General features: G+C 43.8%; 1 protein-coding gene across 2 annotated transcripts in view; it reads left to right on the top strand.

Moving 5' to 3' along the window:
- The window catches only part of SUFU (SUFU negative regulator of hedgehog signaling), a gene marked incomplete at both ends in the record, with an annotated part of 92,514 nt that overhangs the window by 31,195 nt on the left and 35,502 nt on the right, over window positions 1–25,817 (top strand). For both annotated transcript variants that reach the window (XM_082002243.1, XM_082002244.1), the window contains 3 exons: window positions 20,719–20,861; window positions 23,361–23,446; window positions 25,549–25,621. In XM_082002243.1, the coding sequence (XP_081858369.1) occupies window positions 20,719–20,861; window positions 23,361–23,446; window positions 25,549–25,621 (302 nt within the window). The remainder of the gene's footprint in view (window positions 1–20,718; window positions 20,862–23,360; window positions 23,447–25,548; window positions 25,622–25,817) is intronic.

Below are 25,817 nucleotides of genomic sequence, written 5' to 3' on the forward strand. Positions count from 1 at the left end.
TGTTTATCACTTGTCACTTGAACTTTCTCAGGTTAAAATCTTCTGGCTAATCGTAGATCTTAGGTTAATCCTGACAAGATAATGCATTTAAAAGCAAGACTTGTAATGGGGCAGGCTATCATGTTTCTTCTTGATCTCTTGGGGCAATACTGTTTGACCATAGCTAGATGCAATCTTTTTCTAATTTAGTGTAAGTTCACTCACTCTGTTGCTCTGCAGAGCCCCCAGTCCTTTTGCTACATCTGACGTGTCCTGCTTTTCTTTGCTTTACTCCTGCAAGCTGCCTCCTCTCAGGCTGGCAGTTTCCAGAGCATTTCCAATGTTCTCCCTTGCATCACCCCGGGAGATCAGGCATGCAGTGCTCAACAGTGTTATTTTTGTTCTGCCTAGTGGGATTTCCCCCAGTCCAACATGGCCGCTCTGGAAAGCCAAGTGAGCTTCTGCCGTCATTGTTCTTCCTTGGACTTTTACAGGACTTCTCTGGTCAGATGTTAAAACTTTAAAACTGTGAAGTATTTGAAGGGACAGTTCTTCCAAAGACCACTGGGCATTGGGCAGGCTGTGGCACGGCAGCATCGTTTTATATGGTGAAAGGTTTCTTTTTGCTCAAGTTCTTTTAACTGTACCATTTGGAGCATTAATCAAATGCAACAATGATAGGCATTGTTTGACTCTAGTGTGTGTACCTTAATGTTGTCCTCTTCAGTTGTTTTAAAAAAATCTGTGGAGTCTCTTTAATACTCCAAAATAGCCTTAAAAACATTTGATGAACTGAAACAATTTGAGTAATGCTTATGAATCCACTCTGAAGAGGAAGGAAGAAAAAAAATAAAACTGGCAGGAACTTTTTTGGATAGGCTCCAAGCGCTTTCGCTTGTCAAAGGATTGTTTACTTTGAAAGCTATGCTAAGAGCTAAATTCTTATCTCTTGAATAATAAGCCAACTTTTTGGTTATCATAGATGTGCTTTGCTGGGTCTGGTTGAAGTTGGGGGAGAGTAACTGAGCCTGCTGAGCCTGAGCTCAGCTGAGCTGAGCATTTTCAGATGGTGATGACTGAGTTAAGAGACTCATCTAGAAGCTACTGCTGTCCTAAATATTATTACTGTGTATTGAAGTTGCAAAGCATGTCTCATTGCAAGTGATGTATTATTTAAGAAACACTTCTAGGCAAATGACTGTTACGTTCCTTTGTTTCCATCTCTCCTGCACTGTGGTTGTGCTTTAGAAAAGCAGTCTTCTGCATTGAATTTCAGACCTCTTAGAGCCTTGGGAAGGCCCTGTTCACTGTAACAAACACTTGATGCTTTGTGCTTTTGATTAAACGGTACTATTTCCCCTCCTTCAACAAAACCAAGCTTGCAAGTCTCAAAAAAATAGTATTTGTGGCTTTATCTGTTCTTAATTTTATCACTGTTTGACCATGACCACAAATTCCAACTCTGTTATTTTTAGTTTTAAAAAAAACCCAGACCTGCAAACCTTGAAAATGAAACTTTGAACAATTCAGTGACCGTAGCTTGTCATGGTTCATGGATGTACTGGGAATATCTCATGGTAGAACAAACTTAGAATTCAAACCAAGAGGAAGAAATGCTCCTACTATGGAAAGCTTATCCAGGGCTTGTTACAATTGTTAACTCTTTAGGTACTGCAGTATTATGACATTTGATCAGTATAGAGAGGCAGTGGTTTGTGTTTTCCTGAAATTAAAATCTGCTTTTTTCTTTTTCTTTCTAAGGTAAAGTTAGGTTATTTCCAAGGGTCTGCCTGGTATACGTCATGAGGGCAATATATTGATGTAGCATGGAAACAAATGTGTTGTGTGTATGGGTTCTTGCTGCTTCGTGTTTCTTGGCCTGAAAGAAAACAGCTGCAGCTGTAAGGTACAGGTCTGGAGAAATTGTCAGGAAAAACTTGTCATGCACAGAGCCTAAAGATAATGATACAGCATATGTCGTGGTTATATTCTCTGCAATGCATGAATTGTAGTGGGGAACTAGCTAGTGAAACTAGCTTCAAAAGTATTAAAATGATGTCCATGAACCAGAGGTTTGCAGGTTGTCTTGAGCTTGATAACATTTACCCCAGAACATGTGAGCCTGAGCAGTCTGAGCCCCCGCCGTTGCGGGGTACAGGTAGCATTACAGAAGGCTGGAAAATGGCAAATGCTGCTCTTCTCGCACACGCTGGTCTTCACACACATGCATGCACGTGCGCACGCGCGCACACACACACACACAAAAAAGAACCCCAAAAATACAAAAACCTGCAGTTTCTAATTGGTCAATCAGACTTCAGGTCTTAAGAAACTGCTAGGAAAAACAAACCATCTAGAGGACATCCGGGCAATAGTGGATGTTCGAGCATGGATTTGTCAAGAATAAATCAGAACAAAATAATTGTGACAATGTAACAGGCACCATGGGAAGCAGTGAATGTTGGTTACCTTGGTTACCTTGTTGGTTACCTCACCTTACTAGTGAGACCTCCGACATTGTTCCTTCCAACAGGTATGTGAGCGAGCTGAGGAGATGCGATCTTGATAAAAACTAAAGAGGGATGCAATACTGGTTGGATATTTAGACTCTGAGTAATTGTCAATGTGTTGCCATCAACCACAAAAGATGTGCAGAGTTTTGATTCTGTCCTAGCGCTCATGCAATTTGGTATTGACCAGGATGATGAAATACAGAGTATCCGGATGAAATCTGCAGACACAGCAAAGCACTATGGCACAGTGGGCTGGAGTTCAGAACAACCTTTGCAAATGGTGAGAATGATCTGAAGTACTGATACGCAGTAAGGTCAGGGAGGTGCAACATGTGCGAAGGTCAGTGCTGATACAGGAATAATCCAATGCACAATTATCAGCTGGGGAAAGGTAGCAGTTCTGAAAGGAGAAGAAAATGATTCAGACTTAGTATCACCAATGGGCTATACCTAAACCAACACCCTCTTCACTCAGAGAGAAGTGAAATTATTCTGATGTATAAATAGAAGTATTCTGTGTATTGCATGTGATAGAGTCCTTCTGCATTGCTGGCAATACCTTGAGGGGAAAGAGAGGGCACTGTATCTTGTTTCGGGCAAAAGACTTTCAAGTCAGATGCATCCCAGTTGGAGAGAGTCTGGAGGAGAGCAATAAGAATGACCCTGGTCCAGAAAATATGACCTGTGGAGAAATGATCAAGAGAGTTATGTTTGTTTAGTCTAAGGAAGAGAAGATGGAAGGAAGATGTGAGAACAGTCTTCAAATATGCAAAAGGTTGATGTAGGGAATAAAGTAATAAACTTCTCTGTGTGCCTACTGGAGATATGAGAGGCCTGTCACTACTAACATTTCTGTAAGGTAGGGCTAGGCTTTGTTATTAGGAAAAACTTTCGAATGATAAGTGTAGTGAAGCACTGGAATAGTTGCAGATTCCTCATTGCTGCATAGCTTTGAGAACAAGTCGAACTATTCTTCATGGATATTTGTCAGGAAGAGTTGATCCCTCCTTTAGATGAGGGCAGAGTAGGAGCCTTCTGAGTCTCCTTTACATTACAAATATCTTGACTGATTAGGTGCCCTCTTCAGGTCTTCTAAATGTCATTTTCTGTGGTTCCATAAATACATAATTTATGTTGTTTTCAGAGTTTCCTGATTAATGATATTTAAATATCATTATTTCCTGATATTTAAATGTGAGTTTTGAACACTCAGCTAATTTAAAAGTTGAATTTTAATATCTAACCTTTGACAAGTCAGTAGTAGGAAGCTATTTGTGTCTTGAGGACTGCAAAACAGTAACAAAATCTACAAGGAAAGGAAGTAAGTAATACAATTTGTGAGTGGAAATTTCATGCAGATTTCAGCTGATTACTTTAGGAGAAACGTGCTTATACGAATTACTCCTTAGAAAATTTATTACAGTTTTGAGAAGTGTATTGCACAGAACTAATTCCAGCAGGTACAGGATGAGTTATAAATGTTGATAGCAACATGTCAAAACAATGACCAAACTAGCTATAGCTGATTTGTTGTGTTGGGTTTTTTCCCCGGCAAACACCTCTCTTAACAGTGCAGAGGAGGCAGACTTGCTACGGTGAGGGATTCCCTTTTCAGGGGATAAGGTATGAAGTATCTTCTCTTGTCCTTTAGTTATTTCTGTGAAACCTGCAGGAACTTAGTAACTGTGAGCTTCTGTCCTCTGTCACAATTCAAGTCTGCAGGCCGATTTCCCAGAGTTACTGTAAGGGAGGATGGTTCTGACTGATGCGTGCAAGTGCCCGAGGCAGCACAGCCACACTAGCCTGCAGCAGCCAGGCTGAAAAGCAAGCCTGAAATGAGGTATGTCTAGCTTTCCTTAGTTATTTCTGACATGTCATACTTTCTTCAGGTAGGAATTATTGTCTGACGGTTTGTCTGTAGTTTGAGGAAGCACGTACACTGTTCCTGCCTATGTCGTTGGCCACGTGCATCAGTTTGAGGGTATTATGCCAGCTCTGCGTGCCTCAGTTTCCCCTTTGGTATTCAATTGTTAATGCAGGAGTTGTAAGCACTGCAGGTATAAATGCACTCTTCTTACTCAGCAGTTTCCATCTGATTCAAGTTTAGACTGAGCCACGGAGGCACTTTGTGTTTGACAGGCAGTATAACTTTTACACTGAAAATGGGACTCAGTGGGATTAAGTGATTTGGCTGGGGTCACAGACCTGCAGCCATTCAGCCAGTGGATACCTTGACACCTGCTGCCCTGCCATAACCATTGGACTTCATCTTCAGATCTTCTGGAGTCCAGAAAGCTTCAATGTGGTAGTCTCAGTGACTACTTCCTTGCCAACATGTTTTCAAACATTCTTGACACAGGCCAATTTCTGTGTGTAAAAAGGGAAAAAAAAAAAAAACCACACAACCCAAACCAAAAACCCAAACCCAAAACAAACTTCTTGCTTCCTCGAATACAAATGAGGCTTGTCTAGCTTGTTTGTAAAACGGTGTTTATTTCTTCCCAGTAGGACGACTACAGCCAAATAAAATCTCCCAGTAATTCATATATATTTTTCCCTGACTGTGCCTTTATTTTATTTTTTTTTTTCAACCCCAAGCTGATTTATTGTTCTCTTCTGGTTGCTATGGCTCTAAAATATATTTTTTTTTTTCCTGTCATCTGTTTGTAATATTGACCAGTTTCCATTGTAGAGCTGGCCCTGGCTCCTCTGTAGTATTCCAGGATTTTAGATTAAAAATGGGGGGATTAACTGTGTGTTTTAGCTCCACAAAGAAGTATAAATCAACATGAATTTCATTTCAGCAGAACCTGTTATGTAGAGAACTCTGCTGTGCAAACACTGAAACTGTAGTGCAGTGAAATTTATAAAATAGCCTCCTGCCTGGTCGTTTGCTGTAGGTGAACAGGACTCAACCATGCTGCGTGCCTTTTCTCTGCAAAGGGGTATGGAAACATTAAGTCACTGGTTCCAATTTAACCCAAGTTTGTCATGGCCAAAAGCTCTCATCATCTGATAGTTATTCAGTGGTCCATGAGAAATTGGTTGGGTTTTAGCCTAATTCCTCATAGACGTTTCCCATAAAACAAGCTGTTCTGTGAGCAGCAGCACAGATCAAGCCTGGTCCTTTATGTCTCTGTGCTAGCCCCTCTACATCTCACACCACTGCAATAAATCCACTTCTCCCCACACTGCTGCCTATGAGCTCACCTCCCCAATATTTCCCATCCCTTCCCCCATCTCCTAAGCCAGCCTTGCCACGTCCCCGAGCTTCCAGCTGGGATGTACGTGCCAGGGCTGGTACCAAACGACATGCTGGCTGATAAACCGATTGCTTGTGTGTGGAGTGGTTGGCTGACGTGCTGGGCATGATAGGCAGCTACCGAGCTCGTGCTTCAGCCTCCAACCTGTCGCTGGTTTCCCCTGGAGCTGGCTGGAGGCTCTGAAGTTGCTGGGGTGGAAATTGCCAAATGCAACTCTTGTTAATTGTCCTGATAGCCATTGCAGCAAAGTGCTGGTTGCAGATGGACCCAGCCCTTTTTTTCCCCCCCTGTAGATTGCAAATAAAGCTTTTGCAGCGCTGCTAGTACTCCAGAGAGAACATCTGTCTGCAAAGCTGTTGATCAGCCAGACAACACTGAAGAGACCTCATGGAAAATGTTTTTGCCTGCAGAAAGGATGACTCTAAGAGGAGGCATTTTGCAGGCACATAAAAGCATCTCCTCTTGAAATACTGTCCCAGGATTGCTCAGAGAAACCATTAAAGGTGGGACTGCATTTATTCTTACTTTCTCGTTGCTGTTAACTGCTCAGGATGCTCAAGGGTTGAAATATGCCTGCAGATTCTATGTGATCACCCTGCCCTGCCCAAAGCTGGATGCTGGATGGTCAAACCGCTTGTGTTGCATGTCCTGGCAGATGGGGCTTGTCCTTTTTTAGCAGCTCTGCTCACTTCGTGCGTGTGCACCCATTAGCCAACACACAAGGCAGCGCCAGTTGCAGGAAACTCTTCTTTTTGCAGCACAGGAGATGACAGCCTGCTTCATGCCAGCCTATGGCTCTGAACCCAAGTAATATGATTGCGTATCTGAGCTCTTGGAGGAGAGAAGTTAGTGTTGCAGTGTGGCTTTATGCGGTTTTAATTTGAGTGTGCTTGAAGGATGGGGCAGCTAGACTCCCATCTGCTTTCCTGACATAGCAACTGTTGGGCAAGTCGGAAGACTTCTTGCTGTTTAGTCCTTGACATCAAACTTTTTTCTCTAGTCCATTTTGTTTTTTTCTGTGACTGTTCTTGGCTTGGTCCAGCAGAGCTCATTAGAAAAGCATTAATATAACTCATCTTTTCCCCCTCTCAAAGAAACTGTAAACTTCCAGCACCTGCTTTTAGTGTTAAGATGGTCTTTCCAACCCCTAGCAGGGGTCTGTAGGGAATGAGCGTAGCAATATTGACCGTCTGCAACATTCATGCTTTTTGGTGGAGGGAGCCTTTCCACTGGGAAAGGTGGGAGAGGACAGGTTTTGGTACTGATGACACTGAGCCTGGTGCGTGGGTCAGCATGCAGAGGTGCTTCTGGCTTCCCTAGATTAAATTAATGCAGTTTCTCTCTGCATGCTTGCGAAGATTAATATTATTTGTCTGTATGGCCGTAATTTTGGGGACCTTCCAAGTTCAATACTTTTATCCTCCCTTGTGAGGCAGGGAAACACACCCAGCACCATTTTGTTGCTGGGTGCCAAGGCACAGGGCAGGGAGGAGGCTTGCCAGTCATTAAGAGAGGAACTTTCTGGGGGCCCCAGCTGTGGCTGAGGCTTCCCAGGCTGTGAACAAGCACACACCTGGTGGCCTGTCCTTCCTCCATGTGAGTCCTGTGTCAGAGTGATTTCAGGTGTGAGTGGTAAACTAGCTGAGGGCATAGAGCAGAAATACAGCTGTGAATGCTGCCGAGTGCTGTTATGCTACTGCACAGGTGGAGCATCCCCATTCTCTTCCTTCCTGGCAGCATAAATGGAGTTGCATGACCTTAGATTTTGGCTGACTAAATTAACTTCCCTTATCTTTCTGTTTAGAATAGGCAGGGTCCTGCCCCTTTGCAATACTGGAGGCACCCCAGTGCCGGTCTCAGACCTGCCCTTTGCCTTGGAGCACTGTCACTTCTTCAGCCGCTGATGGGACAAGCTGGCAGATAGCATCTCCCAGGCCTTTGCTTGGGACTTGTTAGGACATTGTGCCACACCGGAGAATCTCTTCTCCACAAAATTCCTTTTGCTACAGTGATAGAAGAACCCCTGCAACCCACTGGCCAGGTTTAAAAAGTGCTGGATGCTGTCTCAGGACCTTGAGAGGAGGCAACCAACACCACTGCTGTGTGACATTGCCTTTTGCTTCATCAGCACTGGTGGTGTGAAGCTGGACTGTGCATGAGGCTCCTCCAAGCTTCCTCCCAGTCTGCAGTTAAGCAGTAGGAAAGCATGACTGGGAACCCAGGAATTTCCAAGGACACCTGTACTCTCATTCAACTTGGGGGAGGAAAAGTCCATGGCTTACGTTGTCAGTGAGCTAGCTATGTAGTATAAATTAAAGCCTTTTCTTTTCTACCTCCCCAACCTCATGGAGTTTGGGCTTTTTTCTTTCCTGCAGTTTGTCTGGACTCATGGGTCAGGCTGGGTAGTTCCTGTGCCTTGTCATGGAAGCCACTATTGTCTCTCCAACTTCTAGCTCTCGGCTGAGAACAGGTCTTTGACCTTCTCCGGCCCCAAAGGGTACGCTGACACTAAAGCATGAAGAGACTTTGTGCCAGGAGCAGAGGCACAGAAAGTCTTTGTTCCCTATAAAAGACTTTGAAATAGAGGGAAAGCTGTCTTCCCCTGGACTGCTTTACTGATTGCATAGTATTTCTAGGCAGTAGGTGAGGGATCTCAACACTGTCTGAAAGAGGAGGCTTGTTTTTAGCTGCTACTGCAATTTAGATAAAGTAGGTTTAGGCCTAGTTTGAGTTGGCTAGATTTCAACTGATGCTGTCCCTTTTAATTCTGTCAACTTGTGTCCTGTTCCTGCCTGGGAAATGAACTTGGCTCATTGCTTTTCAGCTGTTCAATACAGTTCATTCAGTTGGTTTATTTAAAAAAGAAAAAAAAAATTGAAAGACCCGTCTTCTCTCTGTGCTTTGCATCAGTCCATGTGCCCTGAGGCTGCTCCCAAATGTCAGGAATGGACAAAGCAGCAACGCTTGTAAATCTGATACACGGTTGCATTTATAAATGCACAAGTCGTTTTAGCCTTCATATTGCATATGGGCTGCCACTGGGAGAGAGAGGAGAGAAACGGGCATGGAGACCCAGAGGAAGCTGTGTGACACATCTCCATGCAAGGCTGCCCCAGCAGCCGAAGCGGTAGGAGGACAGCCAGCCAGCCCCGCGCCCTGGGACGCTTGGATGCTGGCCCCTAGCAGGTGTTCATCCTGAGTGGCCATGTTTCAAGGTCAGAACTGATCTCTCTAACGTGTTCTGCCCAAAGTGGAGGGGAACTGAGCTTTCTGCAGGAAGCCTTTTCTCCATCCTACCCAGAGCCTCCCTGCTGCAGGAGGGTGAGGCGGAGCTGACATTCTGGGGACCAGCAAGCCCCGTTAAGAAGAGCATCCCTTACTCCTGGGGTAAGAAAGCTGGCGAGAAGCTGCACATGGTCAGCCCAGCCTCGGACAAAGATTCTGTCCCCTGTACTGAAGGAGGAATGCAAGACAAAGGAAATGGCTCTGGGAAAGGCAGAAAACTCCCCCTCCTGCTGGTGTGAGATCCTTTGGCATCTTATATATGAGATCTTTGTCCCACCCAGCCTTTTCTGGGAAATGGAAGCAGCCACTCTGATAGTTAAAGGCTTCTGCACAGAATAGTGTTGCTTCCTTCTCTCAAGGAATTGAAAGCCACAACACAGAGAGATTGTTTTGCAGTCATAGGAGCATCTTCTCTCACTGCCTCTGTGCAATTGTTTGGGATGCACAGAGGAGAGTTTGAAAGTTACATGTACTGAGTAGCCTTGTGGAAAAGGACTGTTTTTTCCCTTGACAGCTGCCAAGCCCATGTTAGATGAAACTGCAGAGTAGACTAGACTGAGGTGGAAGTTGGGTTCACTGTTACATATCCACCTTCTTACACTTTCTATTGAAGATCTGTGCAGCAAGTGGTGTTCAAACTGTGCTTTCTAACCCACTGCCACTCTTACAGGCAGAGTACATGGAGCTCATTACAGACCATCTTCTGACAGACTCCATGCAAAGATCCTTTGCTGCAGCCTGCTCAGCCAGGAGGCAGCAAATGGGCACAGTAGGGGAAGTGTTTTGTTCTTGGTGGGGAAGAGAAACTGGGAGAATGTATTCAGAGACTGCAGGGAGCCCAGAGGCTGTGGAAAGTGGACTCTGCTGCTTTTTGGTTTAAAATCAGGGCCTTAAAGGAATCATCTCAGAACACTTTGGATGGTGTTTCAAAAGGTGCTCCATAAACAGGCTGGTCATTTTGCATTTGAGTTGTAAATATAGCTCTTGGACTAAGTTTGTGTGTTTCTCTTGCACTACTGTAATGGGTTGGTAGAGCTCAATGTGTAACTAATATTTTACACAAATATGTGTGAATACAAAGTTCCTCTGTTTCCTGCCCTTCGGCCTCCTGCTTTGCCAAAGTAAAACAAAAGTTTGGCCTGTGCAAGCTTTAAATTCCTGAAAATTTGAGAGAAAATAATCAACCACTGAGAAAAATGCCATGGTGCGCTCTCAAAGACTCCTGCTCTTCCTGTCTGTTATAAGCTCCAGAACTAATGCCTGCATAAGTAGACAACTTTTCTGAAGAGATTACAATGTGATAACTCCGTAGGTGTTTTCTCACAGTCTTCCCTTGAGTAATTTTTGCTAAAACGGATACCCTAGTGCAGTCTTGCAGTCTTTCTGCCAGATGTCTATGCTGTAAAGGCTATTAAAAGAAGCTGCTTGCATCTTTGGGTCCTTCAGAGGAAGATAGTTCCTTTGCTTCCCTTTCAAACTCCTTGAAAGCTCTTCGGCAGAAACGTCTCGTAGCTAGGTATCTAGGGGAAGATCACAAGTGACTGTACAATCTTATGGTGCTCCTGCTGCATCCATCTAAGCATCCATCCTTCTTGGTGGCTTGCACATGCACAAGTATTTAGGAGGGCCAACAACATGAAAAAAAGGTTTTCTCTCCTGCTGCAGTTCTCTTCCCTTGCTGAGGACATCTAAAAGTTACTAAATGCTGTGGGTATAAGTCTTTGTTCTAGTTGCACTTGGCTGAGAAACGTTCAGGTAACCGTAAAACATCCTGGCTTTCACATGCCAGAACACAGGATAGGGTTGTAACTGAAAGGCAAGTATCTCTTCAGATTGGCCACGTGGGACCACATAATCTGTAAACAACTGTCATTAAATACCTATTTTGAGCTGAGTCCTTATCTGACAGGAGATCCTGCTGTATAACATCCTTTCTTGCTCCTGGGCCTCCACCCCATCCTGAGGCTATTCAGTTTCTGAAACTATTGAAGACATAAATACCATTATTTGAAGGAGAGCTGTAAAACACGTCTTGTTCAGGTGAAGGATGCAGAAAGCTGGTGGTGCAGCGCAGCTGGACAAAAGTGGGAAGGGTCTCTCACCTGGCCTGGAGATTGGGATTTGGCAAGTGCGTCACTCCTGCTCCCTTGTGGTTGCTGGGCTGGGGGATGGAGAGGGCAGGGAGAAGATTGTCCCACTTGCCTGTTGGAGGAGGTAAAAGCAGCCCAGCCCTGCAGCACCCAGGGACAACATGCCTGAGTGATGGGCTGTAGAGGAGCAAGAGCTTGGAGCAGGAGAGTTTTGTGGGGCTGCGAAGGAGCAACTCGCGTCTGTGTTCCTTTTCTTTCCCCACTGTACTCGGCAATGCCAAGTAAGTCCTTTCATGTTGCTGTGCCTTCCTCCAGCCTTCCCTCCCTGTGGGAGGGAGCCATACAGATAAATCTGTAGATAGGCGAGAGCTGTGTTGTTGCAAAAGCAAGGTGGGAGATGCATCCTGCCCCGGGCAGCGCTTATACCGAGGGGGTGCCAAGCGTGCTGGATGTGCCAGCTCCTGCCTCTGCTGACTGCGAGGGCTGGAGAAGGCTGTAAGGAGCAGATGTGGAGGAGCTGAATGAAGTTGTGGGGAGGAGAGGAAGCGTGGGAGGAGGTGGCTGGCGGAGCAGGCTGTGCCGAGTCAGGGAGAGGACAGGGGGCCCAGCGCTCGCAGAGGGTGGGAGCGTGCCCTGGGCACGGGAGTCACTTGCTGGGAGCCTGCGTGGGAAATTCTCGGAGGCTGCAGTCATGGAAATTGTATACGCGCATAGAAATGGGCAGGGAGAAGGAGCAAGCCAGACACGCAGATGTGTAAGGGATGGAAAGAAATGTCCTGGAAAACAGAAGAGGTAGAGAAGGCCCAGAACCAAATTGGTCATTGTATGATAGCATTTTAGCATTTGGTTTTTGGCTAAATTATTATGCTCTCCAGTGTCCCATAAGGCATCCAGGTGCCTGGGATCTACTTTGTGATAAGAAAAGCAGCATTTGCTGCTTTTCATCAGCGGAAGCCGTAGTACAGCGAGACGTGTTTTCCACCATCCCACTGTCAGTAGGCATGAGTGACGGCCCTGAGCAGGGCACAGAGGAATAAGGAATCACATTTGTTCTGCTGGCAATGTACCCTGGGGACTCATGCAGGGGCCTGATTCTGGCCCCTTCATCTGGCTTTCAGTCCAGAGAACTTAAACCTGGAGCTGTGCAGTAATCGACTTTGCATTTTCAACCTGCTGGCCGATTTAAAAAAAAAAAAAAAAAAATCTGCATCACTCTTCTGAAACTGTCTTCAAACCACAGAGGTCAAGCAATCCTTACAGTACTGATAATCTGGGTTTTTTTCCACACTATTTTTTTTTTTAAGAATATTTTGCCTAGGCCCCTTGTTTCTAAAAGCCCAATTTGAATCCCTGCAGTGGAGCTATTGTTTAATTGTACTCCAGGGATTTAATTCTTCCTCGGGCATCTTGTCTATGCTCCATGTCTGCAGTAGGCAGCAGCACCGTGTGAATTCACACCTCTTTGGGGTGCCCGGGCTGGGGCAGTTCCTGTTTCCCAGACAGGAGATAAGGGGCAGCAAAACTGCACTGAAAAAGAAAAACATGGAGGAAAAGCATTTTTTTAACGTAGTGCAAATACATCATGGCTTGGATTCTACTTGTATGTTCTTAAAACACGTTCAGCTTGAGTTGAAAGTGAAATTATAAAATAACTGCCAGTGAGCCCTACAGATTCTGTTTTTCCCCTTTACCAATCCATGTGTGCAGTCCTTTTTAGGTTAGAAAACTAAGCATACAGACTGCATTTAACATTAATTTGATTATCCCTGGATTATCTTAATTTAATGTGGCTGCCACATGAGTCTGAATGAAGTATTTTTCTTTATACCCTGTTTTTTTTAATTTGCATCTATAAAGTGGGTTGCAGTAAGAGTATTACTTTGAGATTTTTAGATACTATTTTCATGTTTAGCTTCTGTATTGGTTTATTATAGCTACATCTTTGCATGCATGCTTATATCCATTATTGAGCTAGTTAGAAATATATTAAGTAGCTCTGGTGAAAAATATAGCTAATGCATTTCAATGTTGGACTCTGCATCTGCCCTTAGTTTCTCTCAATTAATTCTAGCTGTTCAGTCTGCAAAATGGTACTGAAAAACAGCATCAAATCTTATTTGTGACAGATTGCCAGACTACCTTTTTTTTAAACAAAGCCAGACTGAATATTAAAAATGTGTTAGAGAAAATGCATTTAGATAATAAATTATACAGACTGTGCATGGGGTAATAGAAATGCAATAAATTACATTGTTTCTGTAAGTAGCAGATAAGCTGCATTCAATTTAAATGTCTAGCTGCATCACTGTCATGCTGGCCAGGAACTCACTGGGGGCCTTTTTAACATTCCTGCACCCGTAAGTCATGGAGTCGAAATCCTTCTTTGCTTTGCCCTCGAATAGAGAATTTCTCTGACGTCTGTGACTTGCTGCCTTCAGTTTAGCAGAAATCTCAGTCTCACATACAAGATGCAGGTTTGTACCCCTTAGAGCAGCGCGTTTCCAAGCTGCTGAGTGATGCGGCTAATGTAGGTCTGGCTCGTGTGAGGGATGTGGTCATCTTTTTTGCGTGCCAGTGTCCCCACTGCCACGCACTGTTGCAGCTTTACTGAGTATATTTTTTTAGATCAAGCTACCGGGGAAGTGCCAAGCGTTGTGCTTGTATAGCTAAGCGACGTTACTGGCTTGAGGGGGTGATCCAGGTAGCTGCTGCTTTCTCAGGGGGACAAGAAGGGTTTCTTTCAGCAGCATCTTGCACACATCCCAGAATAAAGTGACTATGTAATGATGGCCTGCCTTTCCGCAGAAACAAGAGAGGAACACAGAAACTTGCTGTTGAAGATATGAGTGCAGTAGCATGGCTGTTTTCCCAAAACCAAGCACACTTAGTAGTCAATGTAGTTAGGGCTTCTCCCACTCTGCGCAGTATCAGCTCATAAACTGTAACACACTGGCCAGATGGATTTATCTGACTGATTAGCAGAACAGTTTAACCCCTCTGTTGCAGATTTTAGCTGGCATTTCGAAGGAGGAGGTGTCTGACAAGAGGTACACAGGAATGGTCAGGCTACAAATCTATTTTCCTAATTTGAAAATCTGTCTAAAGAATTGTATGGTGTGACCGTGTCAGAAGGAGGAAGTTGCTGGCCTTTGGGTGAACCAGGGTGATGCAGTCTGAACTACCTCAGAGCCAGACTCAGTCTGGGGACTCTGTGCAAGGCCATGCATGGACAGGAGATATGCTTCAGGTTCCCTTGCTGTCTCCTTGCTGGTGGAACAGCATCAGCTCCTTGTTTTCCTCCACATGGTCCTCCATGTGCATGCCAGAGAAGATCTTCGACTCCCAGATGCACATCGACTCCCAGATGCACAATCAGCTCTTTCCCATCTGCTCTGGGTGGTGCAGGGTAGCAAGCTCACTGAGATGTTCCCTGACCCAGATTCAGCTTGGGGCCACCCTTTGGACGGAGCTGTCTTAGATCCTAGTATTTGTCTCGGTTTGCTGTCTTTTTCAACTTACTCCCTGTGGCTATTCAAGGGAGTAAGGGCTCCTAGCAGCATCCCATACATGCAAAACTGGCAGGTTTAAAAAAGAAATTGAAAATACAGTGGGAGGTAGTCTGTGTTTCTTTCTGGAGCTAGGTAACACCTCCTGAGCATAGATTGCATGCATTACATGGTTTATAAAACATCTTGAAACTAAGAATATTTCTTTAGGCATCAGTTATATTTAGTCAAATTAAAGGAGGGGGATGCACTCCAAGAAAATAAATGAGCAATGTTACTCAAAGAAAATTTACTACTCCACAGTGGAATGGTTCCCTCTGAGTTATTTTCCCAGTTCTCATTATAAAGCAGTTGGATAGTAAAGTTAGGAGAGATTGCGCAGCTGAATTATGACCATTGCTGCATGGAGGAACCTCACCTGCTTTATGTGGGCTGTAAAGGAAAATGGATAATGATGTTTTGAAGACTTCAAGATATAGGAAGCTTAACAGAGTGGTCTGGTATAACTGTCTTATAGATGCTGCTTTTGTATGATGGAATGGTACAAGAGCTGGTCTATGGGAAATTTAGAGACTTCTCATGTCTATGGAGCTGGAGAGAGGCTTCAGATTTGCTATTATAAATTATGAAATAAAATAGTGAAATATTTTAAAGATTTCCTTGTTGAATTCTTATGAAATCAATACCTCTCTGTGAAGCAGTTTCATTTAATGGAATCAGCATTCCCTAATAGAAAGGAAAAAAAAATGTAAGTATCAGTAGTTTTTGTTAAAACACAATTTGCAGAAAAAGAACCAGTTTCAAGTCTGTGAGGATAGATTACCTTTCTGCGTTAGGTTCAAGTCCTGTTAGTGCCCCTTCCAAGCAGGAAGGGTGTGAGTGTCCAAGAGGTTACTGTAAGCAAGCCTGTGTATTTACAACACATCCAGTGCACCCATGGTAACTGCTGAAGGACATGTGTTTATCCTGAGGCAGGTCAGCTAGCTTAGCTCTTCCCTCCATGGACGGAACATGTAACCACCTCAGGTTTACTGTGAGGCAGACGTATTCAATGTGAATCAACTCACATGCAGTAAATCAGAGCCTTAGTTTACTCCTGAGGATTTACTGATTTAACCATACACTAAAGTAATTTGGATTTAATTTTGTAACATACTTTCTTTCAGTGCCTTTGCTATTTAATTCTTCCTCTTGATGGATGGATCATTTCTGTGCTTTGCTGTCTGTGTGTTCTATGCATTTGACAATTCCCTGATGAGTCCTGGTAATTTTTTCTGGTGACTATTGGTTTTGCTGTGCTCACCTAAGGAAACAAGGCTTACGCAGTCATGCCTAGAAGACTGGCTGTGCTGCCCTAATGGTGTTTGAACCTGTTGGCCAGTGTCAAACAGACTTAACAGAGTGGTAGGGCTCTTGGAGGTAATTGGTTCTTAAAGGATTGTAAAAATGAGCAGGTGAGTAAAAATGCTAACTATGCCAGCTGCAGTGGAGAAGAGTGAAGATGTGTTACACTAGACCTTAGACACAGGTGAATCTAGATAGGGTCCTCCTGTACGTGCCATAGCTGTAGTAAAAGCTTTAGTCAGAGCTCCTTCCTCCTTAGGCAATAGTGAATCCATCTACAACGTGTAAACCCACAGAGAAAAGAGCATCCTTAGTTCCCCCGTTCATAGAAGTCTTCTCCAAGCTTACTCCTGAGCATGGGAACACATTGACTGACCACCGGTTTGAGGCTTGCTATTTATTAGAAGAATATGTTAAACTCCTCCCATTATATAAAATGGTTTTCCTGGATGTTTCCCTTTCCATCTCTTGTTGGCTTTGCTGTGGACTCAGGTAACACCAAACTTCAAAGAGGCAGAAGTCTTTGCAGTAGCAAATGATACCTGAGTCCTGGCAGACTGAACGTTGCCCTCTTGAAATGGCAGAGAAGGTGCTTGTTTCAGTAGCAGCCCATGATTTTTCAGTTACTGCTCTCACCTTTTCCTGGATTCTGATGCAAATGCATTTTGTCTTATTAAGAAATACAGTGAAAAAGGACTTTTGTAACATCTGTTGTGCTTCAGTCCCTCCTCAAAACCAGTAAAAAACATTGCCACAGTATGCGCAGTATTACAGCAGGTCAAAAGGGTTGTTGTAGCAGAGCTTTTTAAGAGTGAAAAGTGTTGGATTGATGGTTGCTGTAAATGGATGTGGATAAAGCAGAGGCTGTTCCCAAATCTCCAAGGGCTTGGGACAGCATCAGTGTTGTGATGGGATCCTTGCAGAACCAGCTTTGCTGCTGAGGCTCTAAACTTTCAGGTTTACTAAACTGAGATAATTTGCAAAGAAATGTTCTGTGCTCATCTGAAAGGGGAGTCGTGTTTTGGCTTAAAACTAGAAACTGTTTTGGGGTGCTTGTAGCAGTGAGTCCTGTCAGACTCGGTCAGTGCTCCATGGACATAAACTTCTTCCTGTAATCTTTTATTCTTACATACAATGTTTCTTTTACGTGTATATTAATACTTATTTTTTCAGCTTCCAGTTGTGAGTGTAGGTGTCTCATTTGATATCTGCAGTAGGCATCAAAACGTGTACTGAGAGGTATGGCCATGAAACTGTGAACGTTGTTGAGACACCCATATTGGCATTGTTATCACTGAAGGTCCCAGTCCCATCCTTGGTTCACAGCAGTGCAAAACGGTCTCAAAAATCAGTTTGGAGATGACAGGCTGCTTCTCTGGCTAGTCCATATGGTACAAGAGACATGGGGATGCATTTTTGGGAACAGGAATTGTCTTCAGGCACATATGACTGAAGTGTGTTGCTCCTTGTAAAGTGTTGGTGCTCATTGTGTACCTGAGATGAGTGCACGTGTCCTGTGCCTACTCATCTCTTGGTTTTATGGAAATATGTATGTACATGTAGGAAATACTTGCACACTGTGCATGTTTGTGGATGAAAGGCAGGTTGTATAGTGTGTTACTGACAGCACTGCAAATGATAGAAAGGTGCGAAAACCACAGGAGACTTCACATCCATCTGTGCTGTGATGACTTTGACGATTTATCTGGATGTTTTATGTTCGAATTCAACATTCATGAAAGCCCAAATTTGGTTATAAATTTACTTTCACGAAGTTATAAATTTACGTTTATGAAAACTTTAGGATTTTCTGGCTAAAACATTGTTTAAAACTTAAATGGTTAGAAAGATTTTGATTGTCTTGGTTTGAAAATATGAGTGTGAGAAGTGGGAAGAGAGGATGCTCATCCCTGTTTCCAGCATGAGGCAAGAGAAAGTGGTTATCTAGTCCTTTGTTTCTGTAACAACTTAGTTTCTGTGGCTACAAGTCCTGCAATTCAAGCTGTCCTCAGTGCTGCAATGGTCTCTGTACAAGAGCTGATCTTCCATTCCATATGGGTTACAATGCAGCAAGCGAAGAGCTGAGTTTCAGGCTGTAATTCTGAATTTCTTACACTCTTACAGATTTTAATTTGGCTTCGTGTTACTTGCAGAAATAGATTATTTTTTTTTTTTTGTGGTTTGAGTAGTCAGTGTGAATTTTGTGGTGTTCGTATGCATGCAAGGGAGAAGGAGATTTTCTAAGTGTTCAGTGTTCACATGAACATAAACAGGTGGGTTTCCAGCAGAGACATTTGCATTTGAAAACCTGCTCTGAACGGGCTGGGCTTTCCCAGGAGAAGCAGCACCAGCAGTGAAACGCAGCGATCGATCAGCATAGAATTGTGTGAGCATTTGATGGGCAAAATGTTGTGGTATAAAGACAGGGCCCAAGAATGAGCTCTTTGTGGCTTTGTTTCATTCCTGAAAACTGTGACTGAGAGGCTTTTATCATTAAAAAAAAAAAAAAATCAGCCACGTTTTGGCCAACCTGGAAAATATCACAGGATCCTTTGCAACGTTCTAAGTACTGTTTCTTTAATCCAATTTTAACACTAAAAAAAAAAAAAAAAGTTTTTCATTTGTCTGCTTATGTTTCTCCAACTCTAAACGTGAAGTAATATCTGAACCACTCCTTTCAGTCACAGAGCTGAAAGCATGTAATTTAGTGTATAGAACGACAAACACTTTCTTTTAAGCAGCTTGCATTTGCTATGTTTTCTTTCTTTCCTAATTTTAACTAAGGAAAACATTCCCGTATCACAACACTTCTGTTACATGCCTCGTTTTTCGGGCCAAGTTCCTTATGGTATTTGGAGTTTATTTTAATTCTTAATCAAATCAGCTGTCCAAGAAATTCATCTGAGAAATCAGAGCTAATAAATGTTCAAATACACACCAATGGGGACACCTGGTGGAGAAACGCCGAGTTGCCCCGGACGTCCTGCATTAAACCCAGGAAGGGCATGAGTGAGCTGGTCAGTGGGATGACTGCGAGTAATTACAAGCACAGCAGCTGCGAGAAAACTCTCATTAGGGTATCTGCCTGCTGCTGATGGCTGCCTCGAAGCGTCCTGCACTTGCTGCTGGCCAGGAGTCCGTGCGCGCAGTCATGGTGGTGCCGATGCGCAGTGAGTGGTGTGCGAGGACACGATTCCTCAGTGTCGGTTGTTTAGTGTGGCTGGGGACAAAGCTGCAATTACTGGCAAATGCTGTTTCTCTCCTGCTGCAGAAGCTGCCATGTTCACAGTTTCTCAGATAGGCCCTATAGAGACTTAAGAGATGTCCTATTGACGTATATTTGGAAGGTGAGTTGGAAGGTTAGGTGAAGATCCAGGACCACATCTGCTCCTAGCTGCCGGGCAGGGGAATCTGAATTGGATCCTGCTCTGTGTTATATGAGGTGTTCCAGTCTCGACAGACAGCAACTCCAGTAACCACTAACATTTTCCAGTCTGCAGTGGAAGTCCTAGTCCTCCAGTGGGCAAGGCCTTCCTTCCCACGCTCCTGTAAGAGCAGCCTTGGGAGAGACCACGGTGAAGACAGCAGCCTTCATCAATAAGCTTGGTCAGGGAGAGGGGTGCTGTGCTTGCCACTGACTTTGGAAGCAGGCAGTACTTGGTTCACCTCTGGGGCACTACACCTGTATCAGAGGGAAGATTATAGCTTCCAGGCTGTTTATTTGTATGTGCTATAAAAACTGTACCTGGAGTGGGACAAGCAGAAGACGTGAGGACAAGGCAGTCAGCTAGTCAGCATATTGCACCCATGCTGTAGGAGCTGTGTGCAAATGGAGCATGCTTTTTAATTGTTGTGAAAATGGTCGTGGTTGGTTGTTTTACTTCTAGCTCACTCAGAAAGCAAGCATTAGCCTTTCCTGTGATGGGGCAGCAACATACATATGGGTTCTGGTGTGCCTTCTGGCATGCACCGGCTGTGGAACATGGGATTATCTGGGGGTTTTGGCTTTCTAAGTAGGAGAGGAGGAAAAGAAAGGAATGCTTACAGTCGTGAAGAGGGAAGGGTAATTTCTGGCTTTTTGTTTTGTTGCAGTCTATTTTGAGTGACATTTATACCCTACTGGTTTTCTCATTGTTTGGGAAGGAACACATTAATTATAATTCTGCACCAGAGCCACCATACAATTGGGAGAGAAAGTGACTTTGACTTAGATCATCACAAGTTGGGCAGCAGACTGTGGATTTTTATTAGATATAGCAGAGTATTATTTGTATTTAATTCACATTTCAGAATCTTTTCTTTGTGGCAAATCAGAACTGCAAATTAAGTATGAATAACGGTCCCATAGGCATCCAGTATGGCCTGCTGACTCTGTGCCCTCTCACAAAATGAGACTAATAGTAAATGAGAGAGAAGCTAATTTTATTTGTTGGTATTCCTGTGTTGGGATTAATATCAAAGCAGGGCACTATTTTTTGCCACAGGACTCAAGAAAGGGCAATTTTAAAGTCAGTGCTTGAATTCAGATGGCTCAATGAGACCCCTTTCCTGCTTCAGGTGCTTCAGCTGACTCAGAGACTCAGCAGAGCTGGCTGGAAGCAGTTACTGTGAATAGCCACCAGTGGCTGTCCTGGTCCAGACCAGAGGTCCCTGCCTGATAGCAGTCAGGAGCAGATGCTAACAGGAGTATTCTAACAGAATTTAGAGACTAAATATTTCTTGTTTATCTTCCTTGCAGAAAACACCTTCTGCAGCGGTGACCATGTATCGTGGCACAGCCCTTTGGACAACAGTGAATCTAGAATCCAGCATATGTTACTGACAGAAGACCCTCAGATGCAGCCAGTGCAGACTCCTTTTGGGGTCGTTACTTTCCTACAGGTATGATCCAGCAATGGTGGCTCTGACTGTCACATCCTGAGAGTGGAATGCGGTTAACATTACGTTTCGCTTAGCTTTCATAAGTCAGATGCTTATTTTTTTCCTTATTTGATTACCGTAGATCTCATCTTTTGAGTTGTTACTCTGGAGTAATAGTTCAGTAAGCATTTTAGCAGGATTGAGCAATGGCACACTCAGCTCTCAAGGTAGAGGCCTGTCTGATGGAGAAAAGGTTTACACTGTGAAACAGACCTGGAGTTGAATATTACATTACTGCTCTGAAAGTTGAAACATGAACATGGGGAAAAAAGCTGAGAGAAACACTTTTAAAAGGTAATGTAGACCTAAATTCAAATTAATTCTATGGTGGTATAGGTAAGTCATCCGCTGGTTTGAGTTCCAGGAAAAGAGGTATTTGGAGCAGGACTCAGAGTTGCTTTAGCATTAATTAATGGCAGAAATGTAACTTGCAGCCTTGACACAAAAATTCTTTAGAGGCTAAGTGAGTTTTCCCATATTGATCTACAGTTTAAGAAAGGTTCAGGTTTGCTTTGTAAAAGAAACATTTAAAAAAAAAAACCCTTGCGATTTAACCCTACTGGTCAGTGGGGAGAGCTTCCTTGGCCAAACAGGTTTGCTTGCTTTCCCAAAGTCTTCTTTCTCAGTGATGTCTCTTAGATGTCGGCTGCTTTGGGCACTTTAAAATTGCATATGGAGTTATTAACCTCAGTGGAAGAGCTGGCATAGCTTATACAAACTGCTGACTTCTCCCTGCTCCATGGAAAAGCTTCCCTCCTATGGGAAAATGGAAGTGTCTGTATTTTACAATTCAAGCTTCAAGTTGCTCCCATTTGTGCTTGGCTGTACTTGCAAGATGTAAGGGGAAGCTCCATTACCACAGACCTGCACAAGGCAACTGCTGTGGAAGGGCAAAGGCTTTCCTGAACTTTCCGAGGTGCCCAAAAGACTGTGTTTTATCAATGAGAAAGAGATGGGTGTGGGACTAGTCAGTGAAAGGTGAGTTGTGGGACCTGGAAGCAGAGACAGAGAGCCAAACTAAGCAGGCTGACTCCCCAGTTAGTGCTGCATTAGTTTACATCTCTTCTTTAGTGCCCAGCTGTCCTGGATCAAAGGACAGTTAACTTGTTGGATCCTGAGGCTCTTGGCCTCTAATCTTACACAACACATACAGTTGACTTGTTTTTCCCCTTTGTTTGATGCTTGTTGTTATGGATTTATTTCGACCCATGAGGATAAATGATTGCAAAAAGAAAAGAATAAACACAAAATAATTTCCTGTTTAGAGTCTTGCTGTTTGTATGTAATTAGTGAGTGAAGGCCCAGGGAGGGGTGTCCTGAAGCAAGGGTGATTCAGGCTGTTCATGGAGAAAGCCTGGGAGATGGGTGGAGATGAAGTGCATCTCCAAGGGCTGGGTCCTGACAAAGCGAGCTCTGCAAGGGGCAGGGGAGGTAGGGCGTGCAGAACTGGGTACATGCTGACGTTGATGGTTTTCCACGCAGATCTCTATCAGTGCAGATACGTGCTTATGGCAAACGCACATCATGCACATCTGCTTGCTGCTTTTCAGAACTTAGATTTCAGTTTTCCTCTTTTCTGATAAAACATCAGTTGAACAGATTTTGACAAAAAATCTAATGTAATTGGAAAAGGCTTAGAATATTGAGGAAGAAAATAGAAGGCCGTGACTAAAATAATTTTTCATCCCAAAGAGTGACTCATTGTGCTCAAAGGCACAAGCCAGCGGTTGATGGATCAGGAAGAAACTGCCTTCCTCTATCAGCTGAAGGGTGTTTTACCCCTTCATTTGAAGCATCTGATCTGAGCTGCTGTGAGAGGGACATCTGGTATTGCTCTGTGTGGCAGCTCCCATCCTGAAAAGCAAATACATCCTGCTTTATACAGGAAGGCAGAAGTCTGCAATTGCCCGCGGTGACGAGTGGATTATGCGATGTGTAAGCAGCTTTACTTTATGGTGCTGGGTAAGGTGTAACTAGTCAGCAAACTGAGCTGGTCAAGGATTTATGAGCTCCAAGGCATTCCCTTGTGGCAGGAGGTCCCTTGCCTCATAGAAATTGCTGGTGCGATACTGTGTTTGCCCCTAGCAGTTGGCTGACAGAGCAGCGTTTTGCATGTGCTCAGACCCTAACCTGTCCTGTCTTGTGTGGACTAGATTGAAGAGTGAGAACAGACTAGTGGATCTTCGGTATACCCTGATTTGTCACCAGGCCCCCCTCATAGTTAAGTTCACACATGCCATGGAAGATTAAATGGGCATTTCACATGGTAAGTGTAGAGAGAGGAATTGTAGAATCCCTCTATTGTCTCAGGCTCCACTTGTCCTCACTCATCCAGTTAGTTTAAAGAAATGGTGCTTCTCTGTATCTGCACTGTTTGATCCAGCACCACATGGCACATTTTCTTTACAGTTCTTGCACAGTTCCCATCCAGTTTAGTATCTCTGTTTTCATTTACTCCAGATTGTTGGAGTTTGCACGGAGGAACTGCATGCGGCTCAGCAGTGGAACGGGCAAGGGATCTTGGAACTGCTTCGGACTGTCCCAGTGTAAGTGCTCATATAGCCCCTTATAGGGGAGCATTCCCACAGAGAACAATTCAGTTGTTTGTTTTTATTAACAATCTTTAATTGTTGATGGAACTTATTTAATCCCGTGCTGTAGCAAGAGATGGGAATTCATTGCAAATCTGTTCTCACGCACAGACACTTAGATGGCAGATTAATGCATGTGGAAGTCCACATGTTCAGTGTGGAATAGAATGAGTTCTTGAAAGCTTAATTTCCTTCCTCTTACGCCTGCAGCATTTTCTCCTTGGTTCTTCCGGAGAGAGATGGAATAACTGTACTGGTGACCTCTCTGTGTAGTTCAAAAGAAAGGAAGGAGAGGGCCTGACTTACAGTGCCTAGCAAAGCTTGGGTACTGTCTGAAAATGAGAAAGTCACTCCCAAACTGGCCCTACTCTTGGTGGGCCAATTTGCAGTAGGAGGACTGTTCATGCACATGAAGTTCATTGTTATTTCTCCCTTGGGAAAACAAAGATGTCATTGGGTTAAGGAGGAGGTGAGTTTTAAATGTTAAATGATGTGTTGATTCTTTATTTGCTGCCAGGTTGCAGCTAAACTTTTTTGGCTTGCAGGTGTTTTGTTTAAATATTTTTCTCTTCTGTTTAGTGGAAGTTACTGCCCTGTGATTGTAGCTCAAACAAAATGGCTCTGAGTATGTGTTCCTGGGCACAATAGTACACTCTCTAGTGTCACAATGGCTGTTAACTGATTGATTATATGGAAGAGTCCAGCCTTTACTGCTGGATTGCTTAAACTTGAACTTTTCTCTTTTAGGCACAAGTGCAGATAATTCATGCAAATGCCCTGGAGTAGAGTGAATTTGTCCAGCTGCAAGCTTTGTTTCTGGGACCCCAAGACAATAACCACTGCCTGCAGCTCCCTTGACTCCTCTAAGTCAATAGATATAGCACCCCTCTCCTCAGTCTGTTCTCATGTTGGTTTTTGGCTTCTGTGCTGTGGTACAAGCACCTTTCCAAGGATAAAATGAAACCCAAATGTGCATGATTCGAAGGCAAAGCTGCAAACTACTAAGCTGCTGATGTGGAGTCAGGGTGAAAAGTCTCTTGCATCCCGGTGAGGGACTGAAGCAGGTGGCACCTCTGCAGTTAATAATTAACAGCTTCCAAAGTGATGTGAAAAAAGAGTGGCTATTGATGCATTTGAAAAGCGATAAAATATTAACTTTTATTGCTCCCACTCCAAGTGCTTTAGGAGACTGTAACACAGACAAGGCCAGAGGAGGGGGCTTTTGACTGCAATAACAAAGTATCTAATGAAAAAATGAAAAATTTTATGGCAATTACGAAAGACTTCAGTTTTTACTTCAAATGAAAAGCACCATCTAAGGCTGACTTCTGCAGTCTGCCTGCACTGGGACCCAAAGTAAAGTCTCCAAGTAGTTCATCTTCACAGTAATCTGTTTTCTGTCACCTTTGTTGGGAAATACCTTGACCCAACTTTTATTGCTAATGAAAATAAAGATTTCCCTGAACCATCTGAGTACTCGACCATTAAGTACCAACTGGGCAAAATGTCTCTTGTGAGGATATTCATCAGAGCAATTAGCTTTTTATGGTACTGAACATGACTGCCAATCTCAGCAAAAAGTGCAGTCCCATTGGGACCCTGCTGCATCTTTAGGTATGTAGTAGAGGTATAGATCTTGTCCCCATGCCTTGTCCATCTTTCTTAGACCTAGGCTACACTGGACTTCAGTCCCAGTTCAGCTAGCTGTAAGATTCAAACACAGTTCACTCTTGTATGAGTAAGTGGGTCCACAGAGGGGATAGCCTGTGGTGCCTGCTTTGCAGGCACTGACTGCTTTGCAAATCCTGACGGCTTTGCAAGACTTGGTGGTTCCAGACACTAGGCAGATAGGTCATGGAGAGCTTTCATTATGTATTTGGGAAATGTAAAGGACAAATGCATGCTATGGGATGTATACACAACATAGAGGGGCTTTTAGGCTTGTTTTAAACTGTGACTTGTGTTTCCTTCCAGTACAGGTCCACTCCAAGGACTCTGTTGGGGAGTACTAGCTGAAGTGTTTGTTTGGTTCATTACCTTTCTTTCTTTCTTTATAGAGCTGGAGGCCCCTGGTTGATAACAGATATGCGAAGAGGAGAGACAATATTTGAGATTGATCCACATCTGCAAGTATGTGTTTAGTTAATAAAATGCCATGTCTTTTGTAGTAGCCAGGGAGAATTGGTTTAATGGTATAATACAGTTTGATTATTTTCTGTAAAGGTGCTGTGATCTTCTCAATGTTTGCAATAACCCCGGAAAAGTCTTGGAGACTCTCTTTGCCCCCTCAGAGGTTGTTCAAGAGTGCACATGTCCAGATCCAGGT

Source organism: Phaethon aethereus (assembly GCF_964289735.1).
Source record: "Phaethon aethereus genome assembly, chromosome: 7".
NCBI lineage: Eukaryota > Metazoa > Chordata > Aves > Phaethontiformes > Phaethontidae > Phaethon > Phaethon aethereus.